Source organism: Sinohyriopsis cumingii, chromosome 15, assembly GCF_028554795.1.
Source record: "Sinohyriopsis cumingii isolate HCF-2022 chromosome 15, ASM2855479v2, whole genome shotgun sequence".
Lineage (NCBI taxonomy): Eukaryota > Metazoa > Mollusca > Bivalvia > Unionida > Unionidae > Sinohyriopsis > Sinohyriopsis cumingii.
In genome coordinates, this window is record NC_142975.1 from 82,961,792 (window position 1) to 82,984,259 (window position 22,468).

General features: G+C 34.3%; 1 protein-coding gene across 1 annotated transcript in view; it reads right to left on the reverse strand.

Annotated features, from left to right (window-relative positions):
- Positions 1-1,153: 1,153 nt before the first annotated feature.
- The window catches only part of LOC149782207 (uncharacterized), a 105,586-nt gene continuing 84,271 nt past the window's right edge, over positions 1,154-22,468 (reverse strand). Inside the window, exons 16-17 of the mRNA XM_089935087.1 lie at positions 17,905-17,956; positions 1,154-14,797 (exon numbers count right to left, since the gene is read on the reverse strand). Of these exons, the coding sequence (XP_089791213.1) occupies positions 14,582-14,797; positions 17,905-17,956 (268 nt within the window). The 3' untranslated portion in view covers positions 1,154-14,581. The remainder of the gene's footprint in view (positions 14,798-17,904; positions 17,957-22,468) is intronic.

Here is a 22,468-nt window from a genome sequence, read left to right on the forward strand (position 1 = left end):
CATTAGTTGCTTACTTCATACTATAATAATTCATGACACCGCAGTGGGTAGGACACAGGGACTTCTAATTATAGATGGCATAATTCACCACACAGTAATGGTTAGGGCACAGGGATTTCAAACTAAGGATGGAATAATTCACCACACAGCCACGGGTAGGAAATAGGGGCTTCAAATAATAGATGACATAATTCACCACACAGTAATGTGTTGGACGGACACAAGGACTTCAAACTTTAGATGGCATCATTCACCACACAGCAATGTGTACAACACAATGATTTGGGCAATAACGAGAGGGATTGGTTGAGCCCACACTGAGAGTGGCAGACTTGGATGTTGACTAGTTTACAATGAGACCACCCACAAATCGCAAACAAAACAGAGATCTGAGAATCTGGTACCCCCGTGCCTTCGGAGATAAAAGACAACGAAGAATTGTTGTATAACGTTCGAATGACCTTTCCAGATAGTGTCTCTTGTCACTATCGAAATGCATTTGGCATGGCCTTGAACTGAAGGAACAGGATGCGCATGGACCGCTTTTGACCAGAGAAACATACGATGTCATGTTTTTTTTTCGGGGGGTGGGGTGGGGGTGCGGGTGTCGTCAGAAAGGTGCTCATACCAAGCACGTTAGAGAACGGATGGGGTACGCATCTCGTGATGACAAAGCTCATTGGATCGATCAAATTCGAGAAGGAGCACCATTGCTGACAAGGCAAAAACTAAATCAGTAGCTGACAAATTGTGTGATTCGGCAACAGTCCTTCTATCCATGGGGAGACCACTCTCATCTTCCGTCTCGGTAAGCAGATGATATGGTAGTGCTATTAACGCTGCAACATATTATGGACTTAATTGACATGGGATAATCGGATCTATTGTCTAATGGAAGAACCAAACATATTTTGATTGATATCTGAAGATGAAATGGAGGTAAAGTAAGAATGTAATGTAATGTAATCAATGGTGCTTGACAGCATGTCACTGTGATCAATTTTTCATCAAGTTTCAAGGCTGTACATGCCAAAAATTCAAAGCAATGAAACTAAATGCAAAGAGGCCACACTGTCATCTAAAACAACAATAACAATTGCCCTTCTAAAAGTGATGCTTTGCTGGTCAGACAAAAACAACGAACAACACTGTGTAGGAAAGAAAAAACATTTACTCTTGTAGCACTATGGCACAATATGATGAATATAAGGCTAATGAGAAAGGTACATGTAACTACATCATAGTAGTACATGGTGACAATTTAACTGGTGTAAAAATATAATACATTCCATTATGTATGATTCTATACGTGGCTGGCTATAAACAGTTTTTTTTTTTTTTTTATAGTTGTTCTCAAACTTATCACACACAAAAAATATAAATAAACCTAGCAACATGAAACTAAAGCATTTGGTCTCAGAACTCCTGGATTGAAAACATACTGGTATATACAATAAAATAAAAATTAAAACAAAATTTAAAATAAAAAAATGTGTGCAGTAAAATATGAATAATAACTGTGAATCTAAACAAATGTATTTTTAATGCAACATTGGAAAACAAAAAGCAGAGATTAATTGGCTAAGAAGTAAAAGTATGAATACAAACAACTTGTGAACATTTGGTCAGTTTAAAACAAAAAAGAGAAAAATTAAATTATGTACTGGAGTGTGAAAAGTATATAATTGAAATGTATAAAAACTTTCAAAGGTGTTATTTCACTCATAAAATTTAGCCACAAAGTTTAATGCTTGTAAGTGCTATAATATCTGAGAAAGGACTAATAATACAAAACCTTAGGGTGAGCTTAATGTTGAGGACACTAATAGTGTCAGCAAAAATGTATCTTTGTCTTGCCTACATTTTGCAGAGAAACCAAAAAATATTTCAATTTATAGGTTAAAAAAATTCTATATATTATGTATTATGTTAATTTGAAGTCAAAGATAAAAAAAATTAAAAGTCAAGTTCTATTAACTATTGATAGTTCTATTACTGCTTATGTGACAAAACTTTGAATTTTCCATAAAAAGTGCAGAATTAGCATTGATATCTAATTTAAAACATTTACTTTGGATCAAATATTGCACACACAAAATTAACAATCAGAGTTATATGTACTTCTGAAGCTAGCTGACTTGCATAATTATAAAGAGAACAGGAAATACTATATAATACAGTAATTAACATATTAAACTCTGAACTAAATATAAAGTATATAACAAAATCAAATAACTGTTACACTTAAGAAACAATGAGCAATAGTTATGCATGTATTTAAGGTTCAAATATGTTATCTACAATTACATCTTGAAACAAAATTTACATCAATAAATACATAGTCAAGTTTTTCAACTTAACTTCTGCTTATAATAATAGTTCTTTGATGATCATGAAATACCTAGACTGATTTACATTTCTTTTCTACGGTTGTCCTTTATAGAATTACTGCAATACTTGGGGGAAAAATGTTTCAGAACTGAATATTGTCCTGAACAAAAGCAGCTGAAATAAATTAACAAAGGATTATCAAGAGACTTATTTGTGAAGCCCCTTCTTTACTTAGGAAGCCCATTCTTTGCATAGCTTAAGTCCATTTTAACATGGTTTATAAGGAATAATCTTCCAGTTTTCTGGTAAAATATGTCATCAAATTAAAATTATTAACTACAAACCTTAATAATGCAGACACTGTTATTCTGACCTGGTATATGTATACCAATTTCAGTCGAAAGTATTATTTTGTAGCAGATGGTGGAAGATGTTGAAATTCTGGTACAAATCATTTATTTTTTTCCCATGGGTAATTTTCTGAAAGGTGTTCATGAGAACGGCTGATATTAGATTTTTATCGATGTAGAGTTTCCATTGCTTTAGGGGCTGAATGAGTTTGGGTGTAACACTGTACCAGTTTTACCAAGAGGCTGAACTAAACATTCAGTTTTCTGTTTAGGTCTTATAACAACCGCAAGTAATATTCTTCACTGATTTGCACATCCTCTGGAAATATCTGAAAACCATATTACTAAGAAAATGATTTTTAGGGACAAAAATAGGAGGCACTAAAAGCTGATTGGCTGAATTATTTCAATGATAATTTAACGAGATGACAAACGTTTTAACTAGTTATTGAATACTTTTTCCTGTACATGTAGCAACCCTGAAGCACAAATGTGAAGTCTGTCTTGATTTGCTTAAGTGTGGTTTGCTCAAGAGAAAAATATTTTTTACCAAGACAGTAGCATAAACAGAGCACTGTGTTTTGTCGCAGGCAACTAATGTAAGATCCAAGGATAAGGACTTGATTGCCATACTTATAAGCCAAGTCCCTCAGAGCAACAGATACTCTTGTATAAACAGAAATTCCGGGAATAAAAGATAATGCCTTGTTTTCTTTTTGCCTGTTAAGAACTGAAACAGTTCTTCTATTCTTGAGCAATAAGATTTTCAAATTTGCCACTGTGGGCCTTATTGAGTGTCATATCAGCACCATTTTCATGCAGGAACAATTACACATAAGCTTTTTGGCGAAAACCCCCCATGTCAAAATGACCTATCAATAAGTAGGAGTAGTGATAAAAGATTTTAAAGATTGCTGTGATAGAAGCCATATTCAATGTAAAATTCACACTATGTTCATATAGGACCAACTAGATATCATACGTTTTTTTTTTTTGGAGAAATCTCCATGTCAATATGGACATTGCTGAAGAGAAGTGGCAATAAGAAAATATTTAAGATGGCCACCATGGCAGCCATGTTCAAGATTAGACAAGCATAATTTTCATTAAGGACCAGACAGCCACCTTAAGAAGCCTTCTGGTGAGAAACTTACGCTGATGTTAGTTTCTCTTCAGGACTACTAAAAACATGACTTTTTAAAATGGCGAACATAGTGGCCGTATTGAATGTCAGATCTGCACCATATTTTCATTCAGGAGCAGCTTGACAAAGTTTTTTGGTGGAAAACCCATGTCGATATTACCATTCATCAAGGAGTATTTTCAGTATTTTCAAGATGGCCACCAAGGCGATCATATTTAAAGTCAGCTTGGTGCCATTTTCCTCTAAGAGCAACTAGTCATAATAAAAAATCTTCTGGTGAAAACCTGATGTTTATATGACTTAGAAAGAGTAGCAATAAAAACTTTCAAGATGGCTGCTATGGAGGTTATATCTGATATCAGTCTGGAACCATTTTCATTTAGGACCAACAAGATGTCCTGTCTTTTAGTGAAATCCGATGTTGTAACCATCCACTGAATAGGGAGAAAAGGATTTTATTGTATGTCCAAAATACATCCTTTTTGTTTTGGACAACAAAATAGACCAAGGAATAAATGTGTATCTAAAGTTTCTTCCACGTACTTTAGGCAGAATAGTGATAACAAACATTGTGGTAATGGACAGATGAATGGCAGATTACAGGCCATCACACAACTTTTCAGATTTATGACCAGTAGTTTTAAAAAACGAAGCTTCACTGATATGTTGAAACTAGTTAGTTTAGACTTCAGCAAATATATTATAAATATTTCAACTTTAAACATTAATTAGACATAGGTATATTTATTTAAAAAATATCTGACTTTTAAAAATAAAAAAATTTTCTTGAAGTTTTGGCTAAACTTTCCATTGGGGTGCTTTGGAAGTAAAGTGCTCCCAGATTTTAAAATGGTACATCTATTCTCACATCAATGGATCTAGAGAAAGCACATCAGTACCATGCACATAAGATTTTATATCCATAGGTTATTTTCAGAAATATGAAACTATAAATATTAGTTGCCCTAACTCTGCCACACAAACTTTGGAATCAATAAGAGCATCATGAACATGTGTATATAGATTTTCAATTGTAAGGACAGATTTAAACTGTTGAGAATGGTAATATTAAGAACTTTTGTTCTCTTCTGAACAAAAAATGATTTTTTCACAATTGACCAGAATAGGAATGCTAATGTAGGGCCTATCAAAAGCTGCCTTATCTTTAATGGACAATCAAAATCATTTGCAAAGCAAATGGTCATGAAATATATGTGTCTACATGTTTCCTGTCAAACAGATAAACATTATGCAGATAGGGTGCCAGAGCCTGAAAAACATCAGCATGGTACCATCCAAACTATTCCCAACAGAGCAGTACCCCAAGGGTGAAAAAGACTGCAACTTCCTCTATGGCATGAGCTGGATAAGTGATTTTAAAGCCACATCCTTTGATCTAATAAGCAGATAAAACCAGGTTGGCCCACAGACATCCAGTTGTACATGCTTATACATATTATACTGACTGAACTCAAATTTTCAATATATCATGCCTCAGTTTATAATAAGGTGCCATTTTTATAACACAGTACACTTTCACGACTCCCGCAAACAGCGCTATAGTGAAGAAGTTCCATTAGCCTTGTCCTTTGACTTCTTAGAAAAAAGATGAATGGTACTTTTGAATGGCAAACAGTAAACTCTGAAGTCTCTTACCCATGATGTTTGCAATGTAATGTTGATATGAAATTTGGTAAACTTAAAAATATCAGTCTCATATTTGCCACAAAATCCAAACCAAAACATGAAGCAAGCTGGCCATTGCTTGCATATCAAACTCACTGTTGCAATATATTCAAAATCTGATGAGGGTGGAATAAAATGGTATCGAAATAAAAGGCAAGTAAAAAAGACTTTTAACACTGAGGTTAATCTAGGGTGATGTAAGGATGGATAGACAAGCACATGGTTGCTAAAATGATTACTATGTCAAGCTACCACAAAGATGGGTTTGACAAAAAAACAAATTATTTCAATTGGGTTGGTATATAATGGTAACATTTAAATTTTCTGAAGCGATTTTTTATTCAGAAGTTTGGTAATAAATTATCAAACAAGATTACATTATAGGTGTGATGCAGAAATTGCATAGGATCAATACATTCAACAATTTCTCCAAAAAATTTCTTAAAAAATAAGTATTAATTGAGAGATAAATATTAACACATTAGCTGGTATCTTATGCCTGTAGGAAATGAATGGACCATGTGTATGGGCTATACCATAATAGGGCTATAACAATAGTAACTACTTTATTATTTTATGGGCAGAGAGATGAACAAATATCAAAATGGCTGGCATCTTATGCCAGTATGAAATTAGCTGACCTTGTGTACAGACTATACCATAATAATAATAAACTACAGTTAATACAGTATAGACAGATAGAGAGAAACAAATGTTATCACAACATCTGGCATTTTATGCCTGTAGGAAATTAATGTATCATGTGTACCATAATAGTAACTATTGTAACCTATCACCAAATAAAAACCTAGAAATTATGCTAATTCCATTAACACATTATTGCACTTTAATGAAAGAATTTTGTTTAAATGCTCTTGAACCCAATTAGTTTTATCAAAGTGAACCCATTTTTCCTAGAAAGTTAGGTGTCAACATTTATATAGTATTCTAAACGAATTTATGATGTAATGGTTGGTGGCCTGGGCATTAGAAAAGCAAATAGCTACTTACATTAAATACACTTTAGTCAAGTATGTCGAGTCGTGTCATTAGCAAAAGACAAATTACATGGACCCACCAATGGCATTGCTGCCATGCATTATACAACTGTGATATTGTGCCGACAGAAAAGGGGTATTTTTCATTCCCTTTCTAGGTAGTTATTCTCTACCACACGTAATTTTCCGAAGTTAAATTATCATGACCAGAAATGTCAATCAATAATCAAAAGTGGTTAGGAACTGTTACTGTTTATACTGTATTTTGTACAGGTTTACTGCACCAATGTCTCATCTTGACTGATCTGTTTGAAGAGAAGGATGAAAATATCACAATTAAAATTATAAGAAAATGGAGTGAAATACTATTTTAAACATGATGCCACATCTAAGTATTTCTTGGCATCATTTGCACCACCAGTATGAACTTGGATGTATCAGTGAATATTCACTTGTACAAAGATTGTACTGGTCTTGAGTAGCTGTTGTTTTATGTATCTTGAGTAACTGTTGTAACCATTATCATGCATACAATAAAGTCTGACCAATGGAATTTTGACAATTAAAAAAAAATGTTAGCTCTTCTGTAATTTTAAGTTTTTATAAAAAATTTATATTTACGTCTTAAGTTTTTATCTTTTTTAAAAATTAAAAATTAAAACTTATAATTGCTGCTACATAAGCAGTATTGTGCTCATATATATATATATATATATATATATATATATATATATATATATATATATATATATATATATATATATATATATATATCACCTACCTATCTATCTATCTAAAGAACTATGCACTGACCAACCATCATGGGGCACTAAAGACATAAAACAAAATAAAACCAGAGAATTTTTTGATTAGTTTTTAAAAACATTATTGTTTTTAAAACTGTCTCTGTCCACCCGATTTTACTAGCTGAAAACAGGCACTGAGTAACCTTGGGATCACAGTCAGCATAACACAGTTCATGCATCAACAATTTCCTCAATTTGACACTAAAGGTCTGGATGCTGATTCTAGCATGAACAGTAAACTTGAAACACAAAATGTAACTAAAATAAGTGAAAACAAAATATGCATCAGTGACCTACTTTTGTGATGAGAGTGCAGTGCCTGTCAACATACACCCCTCACCAATTTTAAAGAATCTAGGTGTAATAGAAAATAAAAGCAATGTTAAAAACCTATTTGGTGATAAGCAAACCAAGAAAAGTGAATATAAGACTTTAAAATGTGAAATGTTGGTCACAGTGACATTCTTCTGCAGCAAAGTTGCTGTACAAATAGATGATTCTAGCGTGAACAGAGCAAGCAAAATAAGCATAAAACACAAAACGTAACTAAAGTCAGTTAAGTAGGAAATAAGGGTCACAGTGACCCAATTCTTTGATCTGGGTGTAGTACTTCGGGTATAACAATATTTTAAATTCAATTTCACCAGTCAATGAAGTATAACATATGGGTCAAAGAAATCTACTACTATAATCACGATGTAGTACTTCAAGATGCATCCCTCACCAAGTGTCAAGGTTCTGAGTATAACTATATTTAAACTGTGCCCACAAATGGAGCTAAATGCACGTGATGAATGTACAATGAAACGTACATGCATGTGCAAAGATAACCCCCTTTCCTGGGGGTAGGTGTTAATGAAACTCACTCCAAAAAACTAGGACCTAGGAAGAATGTACAATGAAATGTACATGCATGTGCAAAGATAACCCCCTTTCCTGGGAGCAGGTGTTAAAGAAACCCACTCCAAACAACTAGGACCTAGGAAGAAATTATGTTGAGATTCATTGAGGTCATACATATATGTATATGCTTTTATCAGTGATGGATGCCGGTGGTGATTTATATTTCCTTGCTTCACACAGGCAAGCTAAAATCAAAATCTATTTCATCTATCCTTGTCAATCAAATATAGTCATTCACTTTGACGGGCTCCGATTTTCACCCATCAAAGCAAATGTGAGAAGTACACAGTCTTCATTAGCGGAATTCTAAATCTTTTATCGGGTAAATGAAAAAAGTTTGACGGAGTCTGAGTAAATACAACAAATCCCTCGTTTTCCATGAGGTCTACCACTCCTCTATAACAGCTTTTATTGTTGTAGTTGTTGTTGGGTTTAATGCCATTTTTCAGTACACGATAGGCTATACATGGCAGCCAGTATTAATGGTGAAGGAAGAACCCGGGAAAACCTCGGAAAGAACCACCGACCCACAAGAAGCTACTGGCAAGCTTTCTCACATACCCACATTGGCTGAGTCTGAGACTCGAACCTGCATAGACAGAGATGAGATGGCAGTGATCCGTAACGGCGAGTGCTTTAGAACACTTGGCCACTCAGGGCCCCCAACAGCTTTTATAACTTGTAACTAAACATCTGGATAGTTGTCCAGTTGGCTTAAGGTGTAAAATTCGTTAAGGAATGTTGTTTTTGGAATTATTTCAGCAAAAGTTATGAAAATGTTCTGCTTTCCTGATAGTGAAGGCATCATATAAATACTATCAAACATGACAGTGAAACATGTTTGTACCCTATTTACCTAGTCAACTAGACCCAGGGGTGAAACTACAGATTGTTTTTAGTATAGGACAACCAAAAAAGTTGAAATTTTTTATAGCCAAGAATCACCAATATGGTTGGGACCTATTCAACCTTTGTTTTGGAAAAATGGATGGGTCCATTTTATAATTTTGGGGGGTCCAAGGAAACATATGAACCTGTAATTTTGTAGTTTTGTTTAAGCAGGGAAGAATTCAGGCTACATTCATCATCATAACAGACAAGTCCCGATTCTGAAGAGACCATCTTTACACCTCCAGAACTGAGAGATCAATAATCTTTCAGCACAGGGCTTATAACTGCTTTCTTCAATGGTAATGCAAGCTCCTTAATAACATGCAAGTTTTCACTTTTCTTTACAAACTGCCTATGAGGCAATGCTTTCAAACAGTCTTACCACAGGAAAAGTTCAAGTTCGCTGGTGTCTAAAAACAATGAAGTTTGTTGAGAATGGCTGATGGGCATGAAAATGCGCCTGCACCAACTGGCAACTCACCATTATGGATGGATGCATTTCAAGTATTCAGTGGGCAAAATAATGCCCCTAAATGAACTGAGGGAGTGTCTAAGATGTAGACATGTGGTTTAATGACATTCTTGTAGACCCCAGTGAATACTGCAGTCAAATGTTAAACTTTATGTCATGTTGATTACAATACAAAACATTATTCTAAGGGAAGTAATTCATGTAAAAAGTGATGAAATTTTCAGCAGCAATTTATTGTCAAGAATCATGAATGAATTTGTGCCCCTGAAAACAATCTACTAATTAAAACTAGTCGATCTAAAAGCTTTGCAAAAATTAAATCAAAATGTACATTTATCACCTATAATAAAAAAAGAAACATGTCAAAAATGTTTTATAGTTAGTAGATTGGAACCCCAGTGGATTGAGGTATATTGACTAGAATGAGAAAACATGAGTTAAATGAAAATTTTTTTACACATAATCCACATTTGCTTTTTGTTATTCAGAAAAAAAATCTCTCACAACCAATGATGATTGTAACAATAAATGCATTAAGCTTTATTAAACAGATGAGCCTTTCTGTTTTAGTGTGCCGTCTTCACAGTTAAATGTGATTCTGACATTTAAACCACAACAGTCTTTTGGCAGCAATTCACTAGGTTCACCCAAGTGTGAATAAAATATGTCTAAAATATTTACAAGAATATTGACGGATGAAAAAAATCAATACAGAATGAAGTCATTGTCAATTATCTGCAGCACTTAACAAGGCTGTCACAGAAAGAATGGCAGAAGTGGTTAGGACTGTACCACTTTTACACCCCAAAATAAAGTTCTAAATTCCCAAATAATAAAACCAAGTTTTAATCAACTAAAAATCATATGGCATATATAAACAATGATTCTATGACATGTTACCCTTGTTATGGATCATTACGAGTTATATTATATTAACATTTACGATAGAAAATGAGTCGGGCAGAACAAGATCCCTCTTCCCACTTTCATGTAAGATTAATGGCCATACCACCGCATATTTTCCGGCAATAGGCATGCTTAAATGCATATATACAATATGAAGATTATACATGTAGACATTATCAGCTCTGGTATATTTCATAATGTAGTCAATTTCTTTTTTACACAGCTGTATAGATCTATTATTATAAGGAAAATCTAAACTATTGTATTTACAATACATGCATTAGCATTCAAACAAATACTGCATTGGAAAACAAACTAGGGTTGAAGGATGATCTTCAACAACATGAGCAATGTTCTCATGACAAACTAGATTATCTGCCTCTGCCAGGACTGGATTATGGGTCCCTGATAGGACTGGATTATGGGTCCCTGCCAGGACTGGATTATGGGTCCCTGCCAGGACTGGATTATGGGTCTCTGCCAAGTCTGGATTATGGGTCCCTGCCTTCCCCAGTTCTCACATATTGAATACTTCATTTGCTGTCAACCATTTCTCAAGGAGCATGCTATCAAATGATAGGATAAGGTCAGAGATAACAATGACACTGGCAATGTCACAATTCATCATGCAACCTTATTACATGGACCGACCAATGGCACCCTAAGATTGAATTTTCCAGTCACAAAGAATGTTCATTTCTATTATTGACATTTTTGTTGCAAAAATTCTGAAACCCATATTGAGTTTAAAGTGAACAATATTCCTCTTATACAACACTTAATTTGTATGGTTTCTTTAAAAATTGACTACTGGCATTTTTTTAAATAGTAAACTGTCACTAAACAGCATAAAAGTGAATATCCAGGATAAAATATCACTGAACACCCACATGCAAAGTTTGGTTGTCAGCAAAAATAATTTTTTAAAACAAGAAAATATAAACATCATCCCTATGTAATACTTTTAAACAAAAAGAGTTAAGTTATTGAACTGGCATTATTCAAGGTATTCTTCAGATATACTCAAACAATTAAGTGTGATAAAAATCTATTCAAGCTTGTCTCTGTCATCTTACCCTTAAACTCCCTCCCTTCCACCCCACAAAAACCATGACCTCTGATCTTTAAATCAACAACCGAGTGCTGATTGTCAACTCTTCTATGGAAAAACAATAAAATAATCTTTTTAAACTTCATGTGTATGTAATATGATATGCTCTAATTAAAAAAAGTCAACAATAAGGCCTTGACCTTTATGTTAAACACATGATCAAAGCACTGTTGTAAAATATGTGACCCTGATCCTAAGGTTAAAAGGTTCACTGAGCATATCACAGAATGAACAGACTTAGCATCAGAATGATTCATCCAAAGTATGAAGAAAATCCATTATGGGCTTTTGGAGATATATGCTAATTAAAAACTTTAACCAAAACATTAAATGCTGCTGACAGCTGTGGAAAAATGACTGCTTTGTCTCACTTTCCAAGTAATGTGGGCTCCCCCCACCCCAATATTAAGTTTCATTTTCAACTGATTATGTACACTGATTATGCAGTTGGCTTCAAAATGTCTTCCTATTCATTAATTCACTTCATACCTAGGCACTCAGGGCTTTGTGACAAAATTAGCCCGTCATATACTCCAGTCCCAGCAGTTATATAGCGATTGTCACCACCATGTTGTATGCTTGATTGCCTTTATTTTTGAGCTACACCAATTGTGTATTTGAAACTTTCATTAGATATACTGCATGTCTTGATGAGTGTTACAATATACATACAAAACATGTAAATCCAGAATCCACATGGATCCTGGAAAACTCAAACCTAATTGTATAAATTATATGGTATAATGCCTTTAATACAAAAAAATTGAACTGCCTAACACTCTCTCACACAAAAATATGTATCATTAGAACAGACATAATTTTTTTGCAAGTTCTGAAATTGTTCACTCATTAAAAAAAATCATAAATTTCTAATATATATATATATATATATATATATATATATATACATTATCAACCCTGTGAAACATGACATTTACAGAGTTGTACTTTTGCACACTGTAGGTGAGACTAAAGTAGTAAAAGTACAGCGCAATGAGTTCCCAAACCACATGTACTTTGGACAAAACCACAATATTCAACAGCACCAACACCATAATTTGTATTTATACTATCTTTCATAAAAATTAAAGTGAATACAAATATGTCGGAAGAGAAATATTGTTTGAATTATTTTTATTACTGAATAATGCATAAATACATTGTGTGACAAAATGTGATTGTATATACTGTCGTATCATGATAGACCTGCTGTGATGCCATATTACACAGCAAGAAACTTACTGGGTTCAACGTGTTCTTACAGGTACCCAGTAAGTCCCTGACAACACCTAATAAGTGAAAATTTTACTGGATCATTTGAACAGGAAGTTAAGAGACAGGTATATCATTATTTCTAATTCTTAAAGACTTTTTGTGTACAAGCAATAGTGTGCAACAAAGCGCAAATTTTATAAGTGATCTGACTAGCCATTTAATTAACGCAGATTACATAGGTCTTGTTCCAGCCATTTTATGGTGACTATCTTTCCCAAAGCTGAATGTTTTTATTTGATATACTTGACAGATATATTCTGAATTCCAAAACTGAGAATTCACAGTTTTATTATGTGGTACTTATATTCCTGGATTCCATGATTCATAAAAACCATCAATGTAAAGACCCAACGAAGCAATGATCCTTCTGTATAAACAATAGTATGCCCATCCCCAATTGATGAATTAAGTACCAATAAAAATATCATTTTCTCAGAACCACGAAACTTGATTTACACGAAAATGAAGGAATTCAGAGTAAACAAGTAAACAAATCCAAATAGATTGGAGAAACCATTATGCCATGATATGTTACCATAGCGCTGAATGCATTATAATTTTTGGAAGAGATAATGTAATCAAAGTAGTGATAGTACTGGTGGTTTGGAGGATTGAAGTGACACCATCTTGCCTAAGAACAGATAAATGAACATAAATCTAGAAACACTGCTATTCCTTTATCCATTTTTTCTCAAACATAAAATACTGCTCTAAATAATCTTTTAATTATTTTCTAAATTTTTGTTCCATTATGTCATCAGAGAATCTATTACTAAAATTTGAAACATTCTTTGAAAGATTACTTTCCTTTTAAACACATTATTTCTCCAACTGTATTGTTATATTGTCTAGTGAAACCAATCATATCATACTTCATTAAATATTAAACATGGTCTCTCTCTTTTTTCACTACTTCAAGTCTAATATGCATTGATTTAAGACAGTAACTTTGCTAATCCAGCACACAATATTTTACCAATCCTATGACCCTATCCATCCCTCTTTTTTGGGCAGAGCCTAAGGGACAATCATGCATAATTGTCTTAAGTTAACTGACTTGTTTGGTTACTGCATATGGTACACAGCAACAATGGCGTTCTGTGGAAAAAGACATTATTTAACATCAGGATTTCACTAGAATATTCATGGGAGATAACTACTGTGAGGTGTAATCACATACTTAAATCTGTGTTACCTCCCTTGATGTGAAACGCGCTGTACCTCTATATTTATACTGTTTTATAAATTTTACATAAACCTTGTTACTATTTTTAGAACTGTAAAGTATATCCAGTAAAGGAGAATGGTTACTGTGCCATAGCATGGAGGGATTGTCATCCCTTCAAACTAAAACTTACATGAATATGAGATCGACACATTAATATACTCTGGTCTAGAAGGGCCTTTAGGCAGCATGCAGTCTATGCCCTTTGTACAACCCATTTGCAAGAAAGGCAAGTGGTTTAAAAGTAATTTACATTCCCAGTTGTTTGCTCAGCAACTGCTTCTGTTTTTGATGTACTTCACAGGTAAATCCAGAATCAGAATAGATCCAGGAAAATTAATACAAACAGATCCAGGAAAACTCGCTATGAGATATATTACTACCAATTTGGATACATTATGATTTTACATTACTATCATCATCATGCAAGCAACAATGTACAAAAGTGTTTGCTTTTTTGGCATGTAGAAATACATATGAGTGCTATACATCAATGCACTCTGGACTAGGGGGACACTGGGAAAGCATATAATCAGCAGCCCGTTGTATATCCCAGTCACAGGCAAGCAGAGCAGTTTTACAGTGATTCACATCCCCGAGTTGTATGCTCAGCAGCTGTTTCAGCTTGATGTATTTTATTGCTTTCTGCAGGTCCCACTTGGTTTCCTCAAGTGCTCGCACGCAGTCCTGGGCAGTTACCTGTAATGAAATGGGCAAAGGCATGCACTTGTGAATAAATAATGAATGAGTATTTTGTACAGTATTACTACTTTTCAAGTGAGTAAAATGTGCAGTGAAGGGCAAAATGTGACAAACGTGATTCTGTGGAACACTACGTCTCATTCACTAATGGAATTCAGAACATTTAATGCAGTTGTCAACCATACTAAATCTCCATATAGCACCATCCCTCTTATACTGCATGGATTAAATTATGTAAGTTAAATTTTGTTTTATCTTTGCAAACTAACATATTTCACTTATCTTTAGTTCTTGACTGATGAAAGCCAATTACTGCTAATTTGTGGAGTTGGATCATAAAAATAACTTAATTTTAATTTGTATCCACTGTAATGATACGGCCATGTTTGGAAATACTTAGCTTAAAATGTGGATCACTGGGAATACTTAAAAACATAGTGGCCTCACTTACAATGCAGATCACTGGGAATACTTAAGAACATAGTGGCCTCACTTACAATGCAGTTCACTTGGAAAAGTAACCGTTCTTAAAATGTGGGTTGCTGGAAGTACTTAAGTATAAAGCAGCCACACATCAAATGTGGTTCACTGGGAATACTTAAGTGTAGAGTGACCTCACTTAAAATGTGGTTCACTGGGAATACTTAAGTGTAGAGTGACCTCACTTAAAATGTGGTTCACTGGGAATACTTAGGTGTAGAGTGACCTCACTTAAAATGTGGTTCACTGGGAATACTTAAGTGTAGAGTGACCTCACTTAAAATGTGGTTCACTGTATGGCTCCAATTAAAAGTGTTTTCAAGAGGAAGCACTGTACTTATAATGCCAATGGCTCCACCAACACCACTAGAAAAGTGATACCCATTTTCTGTCCCCAATACCAGCAAGACAACAATTACTGATATTCACAATAAAACTGAATTTCAGTCAGAAAACCTATAGCAAGCAATAGTAAAATTTCTGAACAACTTACAAATTGCTGACTGTACATAATCATGGTAACATATCACGATTTGACTTGCTCATCCCTACAAATCAATAACGAATGGCTTCAAAACATAACCACATCCCATTTTGTCACACTTTAGATACACTAGATAACAACCCAAGCATTTAAGAAAAAACATGCTTTACATCCTCCACCGAGACAAACTGCCCATATATCAAAAGATGCAAGCCCACTGGCATGACTGAATGGCGGAATTACTGTAGGATGTAAGAAAAATATGTTACTATATGTTCCAAATATACGGTGCAAAAATAATAACCAAAGAAATGTATGTACTACTAACCTCAAAAACATGGTGACAAGTAAAAATGTGATCATGATATATTCGATATATGCACTGAATTGGACAAGACTCATAATAATAATAATAATAATACAACATCCTACTTTAATCCTGGGGCAACAGTGGTATAGAGAGAAAGGGAAGTTTGGGATAATAAATCATTACAAGTAGTAAGTCAAGTGAGTAAGTGGCTCTATGAAATAAAAATATACAATTAACCAAAAGGTGTCATTATTTTTTATCTCTGGGTTTAAACAGTATGAACAACTGCAATATAGAGTAAAGATAGATGGGGATCAAATATGTACAATTTAATATGAACTGAATAAAAAGTTCTTGAAAGATAAAGGGGGAATGAAATGTTTTATGTATTGACTCCATGGTCTCATCCTGGAACTTGCCCCTTTGGTAGTAATAGCAAGTCAATGTGTGATGATGCTATATTCTATCTACTCATGGAAATACAAATGCAAAAACAAAACTTGAATGTCCCCATTGTAATTCTTGACCCCACAGCCCTACCCTAGGACTGAACCGTGTGGCAGGAGTGGTAGTAAAGGGGGATTATGTAATAATATTTTAAATATGAAGTGATTACAGAAATACCGATACGGGTCCCAATGACCCAAAGGTTCTACCCTGGACTACAGGAGCTGGAATGGTACTGTGATAAGAGAATTTGTGACGTTATATTCCATCTATGAGGTGAACTGGTACAGAAGTTATGGAAATGCAAGTGATGAAAAATATTACTCCATTACAATTATTGACTCTATGGTCATACCATGAAGCAAATCTTAGGGAAAGGAACAGTACTGAGAGAAGGAGTAGACTATTCTATTCCAAGTATGAAGCAAACTGGTCAAGGGGTTATACAAATTTAAGGGAAAAAATATAAAACATAACCATAAAGCTTTCATCAACACATGTCCCCATTAAAATTCTGGACTCTTTGACCCCCATCCAAATTCAGAAAACAGGGGAAGGGTGGCCCCAAGAGCAGGGGAGTTTTGTTAATATATTCTAAACATTAAGTGAATTGTTATGGAAAGATAATGAAAAATGTAAACCACAAACTGAGGGCTGTTCCATTTAAACATACACTGTTACCCAGGGAAGGCATTTTTTAAAAAAATATATGCCAGGGTACTTTGATTTCACAGAATTCATATTAAAATGAAGAAATCTCTAAATTGCATCTATGGATGAGTACCTCACTTTTCGTGCCATCCCTGGGTCCAATGTATGTTTTAATCGAACAGCCATGAAATAGAAATGCTGGATAAAAGCTTTAGCAAAAGTTGTCCACAAATATGTACTCACACACATACCAACTATACATTGCTATAATACTGGGTGAATAGTATTTTTTTAAAATCCAGAATATATTATCCACTTTCACTTTGCCATTCAGGTGCTCTAACAAATACTTATTTGGTCCAAAGCATGTCAACACCAGAGCAGCCCCTACATCTTGCTTCCATTTATGAGACAAAATTTTGTAGTTTAGGTCAATTTTTTCTAAAATATAGTTCTCCACAAATGTTGACACCACTGAAGCAAAAAAAAAAAAAAAAAAAAAAAAAGAGTTCAAACAGATTAACATGAGACAAGTATTCTCTCATTACCCGAGTTGACAAAGTCTCTCTGATTTGACTGAACTTGGGTAGGGTCAAAATGGCACACTGCAGAGATGCTTTTTCCCCATGCTCAGATCTCACCAGTAGTGATTTGTCATAAGATGATCTAGACCGCAAACCTAACGATCTTCGACCCTGGAACTTATCACCCCCACCCCCCATAACAACTTACCTCATCTGACAGCAGCTTTTGCATGGTTTCTATTTCCTCACCATTCTTTTGCCTGAAAATACGGAGCATTAGAGATGATTAGAAACTCTCAACTACAACAAATCATATGAGACATTTGCAAGACATCTGACACTGAGGAACACTCGGCAGGTTTGACTGGTCAATAAATAACCTGAGTGACCAATCACATCTGTTTTGTTCAATCAAAATATTGCCAAGGGTGGGATAGGGAACCCATATCTTTTGTAACAGAGTGGACAGAAATTGCTGCATTAACAATTCCTTGCAGTCCCTCTAAAAATATCAAGTGAAACAAAGTGAAAATGATACAAAGAGGAACTCCCAAGTCAAATTAGGGAGACGACTAAAGTCTCCACAGAACCTGATATGTACTTAAAATAATTTAAGTGAATTTCTAACACTATGCAGATCTGTCTGTCTGGACCAAGTGGTTATGAGTTCAAAAAAGATTTTTGTGACACTGTAGGTCAAAGGTGTTGTATGCTTCCAATAGAAATAAAGGTTCAAATTTATTTTTCCCTTGTAACAACACTTTTCGGGCACCAAATGTAAATTAACACTCAAAATGGCTATTTAAAATGTTTTATATCAAAACCAGAACTGGAGAATTTTTAAAAAATCTCATAATCTGATGGTGAATTTCTTGTCCTCAAATTTTAATTGAATCCCTGTCATGAGGAGACTATTTATCTGGGTAAATGCTCAAAGGCAATTAATGTGAATAGTTGCCCCATTCATCAGAGTCCATGCTAAAGGTCAAATCAGGTGAAATAGTTGCCCCAGTGCTTGAAGTTGCCCAAGTATGTAGAAAGAGAAATAGAAACCGATTTTGCCTTCTCTCAAGTTCATATCATCCCCTGCCCCCTTTCAGACCAATGAAAGCTTTTGCATTCCTTGTACAATATAAACTATCGATGATTCTTTTTGTTGTAAAAGCAACGTAAAACCATTTTAAATGTGATGTTTTCACACATTCTGGAACTTGTCTTTCATTGCAATCATCATTTATGCCTGTAATTAGGTTTCAGTCAACAAGATTCCCACTATAAGAAGTGTGTGCGTGTGATTTGGATTTTTAATGTAGCTTTAACAATTTTTCAGTCATATCGCTATGATGTCTGCAGTGTGGCAGTTTATAGTGATGTTTAGCACTGGGGCATTATGCCGCAGACATGTAGCATGATGTCCCATCCAGTCACATTATCCTGATACCAGGCTGACCAGTCCTTACACTAACCTATTAATGCTGAGCGCCAAGCGAGGCTGCTGTTAGTACCATTTTTGTAAGTCTTTGGTATGACTCGGCCAGGGATCCAACTCACAACCTCACACATCTGAGGCGGATGCTCTAACCACAAGGCCACCTGAGCGGTCCTACTACAAGAAGCTTGAAGCAATTGAGATTCCAGGCATTGATTGTCTGATTATGAGAGGTTTTGGTTGATTGCTAGTGAAGGAAACAGTATTTCATATTTCATCTTCAGAACATGTACCATGATATCTGTCACTCACTTTTAATAGCACATGTAACTCTTTTTTTGAGTTTACCATCTTTTGCATGAAAATAATCAAACTAAAAAAATATTATTTTTACCAAGTTTAATGAGTATTTCTTTTTATTATATATTTGTCTGAAAGATACAGTAAAATGTTTGTCTACTTTTTGGAGCATTCTAATAGCTGACCTGTCTTCACTAATTTCTCCCTATTTTAAATCAATTTGCCTGATTCTGGTGGGGGAAAAAGAAGTCACCCTAATGTTTTAGCCCAGCATGGCTCATGATCACATATTTTCAGTCTTTGATTCGTTAATGCTCAAGACCACTGGCCTGATCCAACTTGCAAATAATAAGACCACTGGCCTGATCCAACTTGCAAATAATAAGACCACTGGCCTGATCCAACTTGTAAATAACAAGACCACTGGCCTGATCCAACTTGTAAATAACAAGACCACTGGCCTGATCCAACTTGTAAATAATAAGACCACTGGCGTGATCCTACTTGTAAATAACAAGACCACTGGCCTGATCCAACTTGTAATTAAGACCAAAGGCCTGGTCCAACTTGTAATTAAGACCAAAGGCCTGGTCCAACTTGTAATTAAGACCAAAGGCCTGGTAAACTTGTAATTAAGACCAAAGGCCTGGTAAACTTGTAATTAAGATAAATGGCCTGGTAAACTTGTAAATACAAAGACCAAAGGTCTGGTCCAACATGTGGATACAAAAACCACAGGTCCAGTCCAATTTGTAAATAATATGTATGACTGTAGCAACAAAATTTCCATGGATCTTAGGGTTTTGCTGCTTTCCATGCACTGACATAACTGTCAGCACCTGACTGGAAAATTTGTAACAAACTTTGCCATGCAACATAAATGATGCTGAAGCAAAGAAAGTGATACTCATATCTCACCATACCTACATAGATGAGACAATACAAATCTAACACAGTGATCACATAAATTATAATTCTGTCCGTATTTTGCCTACAAGTCATGCTACAAATGATGTCTTTCATAAATTTAACACAAAACCTGAAAACTGTTGCAGCTGTTAGTCATGGCCACTATTGTATCAGGCCAAGAGAAATAGATGCCGTAGGATTTGTTGATTACAGACGAGACAAAAAAGACTAGTTTACATACAAAGCCTTGAGAAGAAACACAATTTAGACAATGTTGGGCCACAGTCTACTGTAAAGGAAATAAATCAACAGTGTTTTATCATACAGCAGATGATATCAGCTATCTTTGCAAAAGAAAAGAAACCAAATGGAAACTAACAGCATGCAAAATCAGTCAGACTCCGAACAAAAATGACTGACTAAAAGAAAGCAAATTCTGAACAGAGGGATTCTGCTGGCAAGTAGAAAAGGAAGATGTACAAAATGCTGCAGTATCTAACTGGGAAGGCCTGATGGAAAATTAAAAGATAAAACCAATCTAGGAAATTGAAGGTCAGAGTAGTGATTTCCAATTGAAAGAGAAAACATACTGTTCAAAACAGAGGGAATTGTTTCTTAGATCAATTACAGCTTCAAATTATTTTCGAAGATCACTCAGATCTGTTTTCATTTAAATAAGAATATCAAATAGATTTCACAAGTTTCAAATAAGAAATTAGAGGTATCGTGAATCTTATTAATTTTTCTTCACTACCAGTAAAAATCATCCATACTGATAAGATATCATATGACTGGGAGTAAAAACTTCCCATACATCCTAAGGTAAGGAAAAACAAAGTATCCATTAATTTTAATCTAAACTCGTGGATGTTCTTAACATCTTCAATTTTTATCTAACATCCATGGACATTCTTGCCATCCTAACCCTCTTCCTATTGTGTCTAACACAGACTTGGTCTTTTACTGTCCAATGTATACAAATGAATAAATGAAAGGACTTGCACAATACTTTCTTTTATTGTGATAATGGGACTAAAAATAAAAAAACTGAATGCCTTTTTCATTATCTGGTGGAACTGGCTTTATCTTAATGCATAAGGAAAAGATTTCCTTTTCTATGCCTTTCTTCTAAAAATTTTTTTATCCAACACTCTTTTCAACCATAATTTACTGGACAAATTGAAAAACTTAAACTAAAGGGAGAAATTATCCACCTGTTCAATGAAAATTATTGCACTATTTTGATGATGACCTGAAAGCTCTATATAATGTAGAAATATAATATATATAAACATGGATATTTTGAATCTTTTAGAATACTGATAAATTCTGCTTGCTGTTTACACGATTCTAGCTGGCAAAACAGCTATGAAGACTTGCTGTAGACCTATTCAAATTACATTAATTTACAGTTCAAAACTGAACAATGGTTTCACAAATAAAGCAAATTAAAATCCATCACCATCTAATAAGTCTGTCTTTCAAATAAAGCATCTAGCATTTTATTAGGTTCAAGCAACTGCAAAGCACTGCCTTGTCGCAAAAAGAAAGCTACCTCAAGAAAAACTGGATCTAGATTGAATGTAATTTTAAAGTTCACAGTTTATATTCTTACAGGATTTTTCAGTGCTCTCCCTTTGAGACTATATTTGCTGCACTTTGTCACTACTAAAACTTCTTGTTATACAGTACCTTGAAAATGTACCTTAAGGTGGACTTAACTCGTACATACAGATTTATGATACCATATCCTAAGATGGACTTAATTCATACTTACAGCTTTATGGTTCCATACCTTTAGATGGACCTAATACTATACATATTGGCTGATGTTACTATACTTAAGACGGACCTAATTCCATACATATAGGTTGATGTTATTGAACCTTAAAATTATATATATATATATATATATATATATATATATATATATATATATATATATATATATATATATATATATATATAAAAATCCTGATGCTATTGTACCTTAAAATTAACTTAATTCCTTACATATAGGTTTATGTTGCTGTTTACATTTTTATATGATGTACAATTTAAGTTCTATCAACCTGCAATATATACTTTTCATGGCCAACATGGTGGTGTTTGCTCATATTACCATGAAATTGGA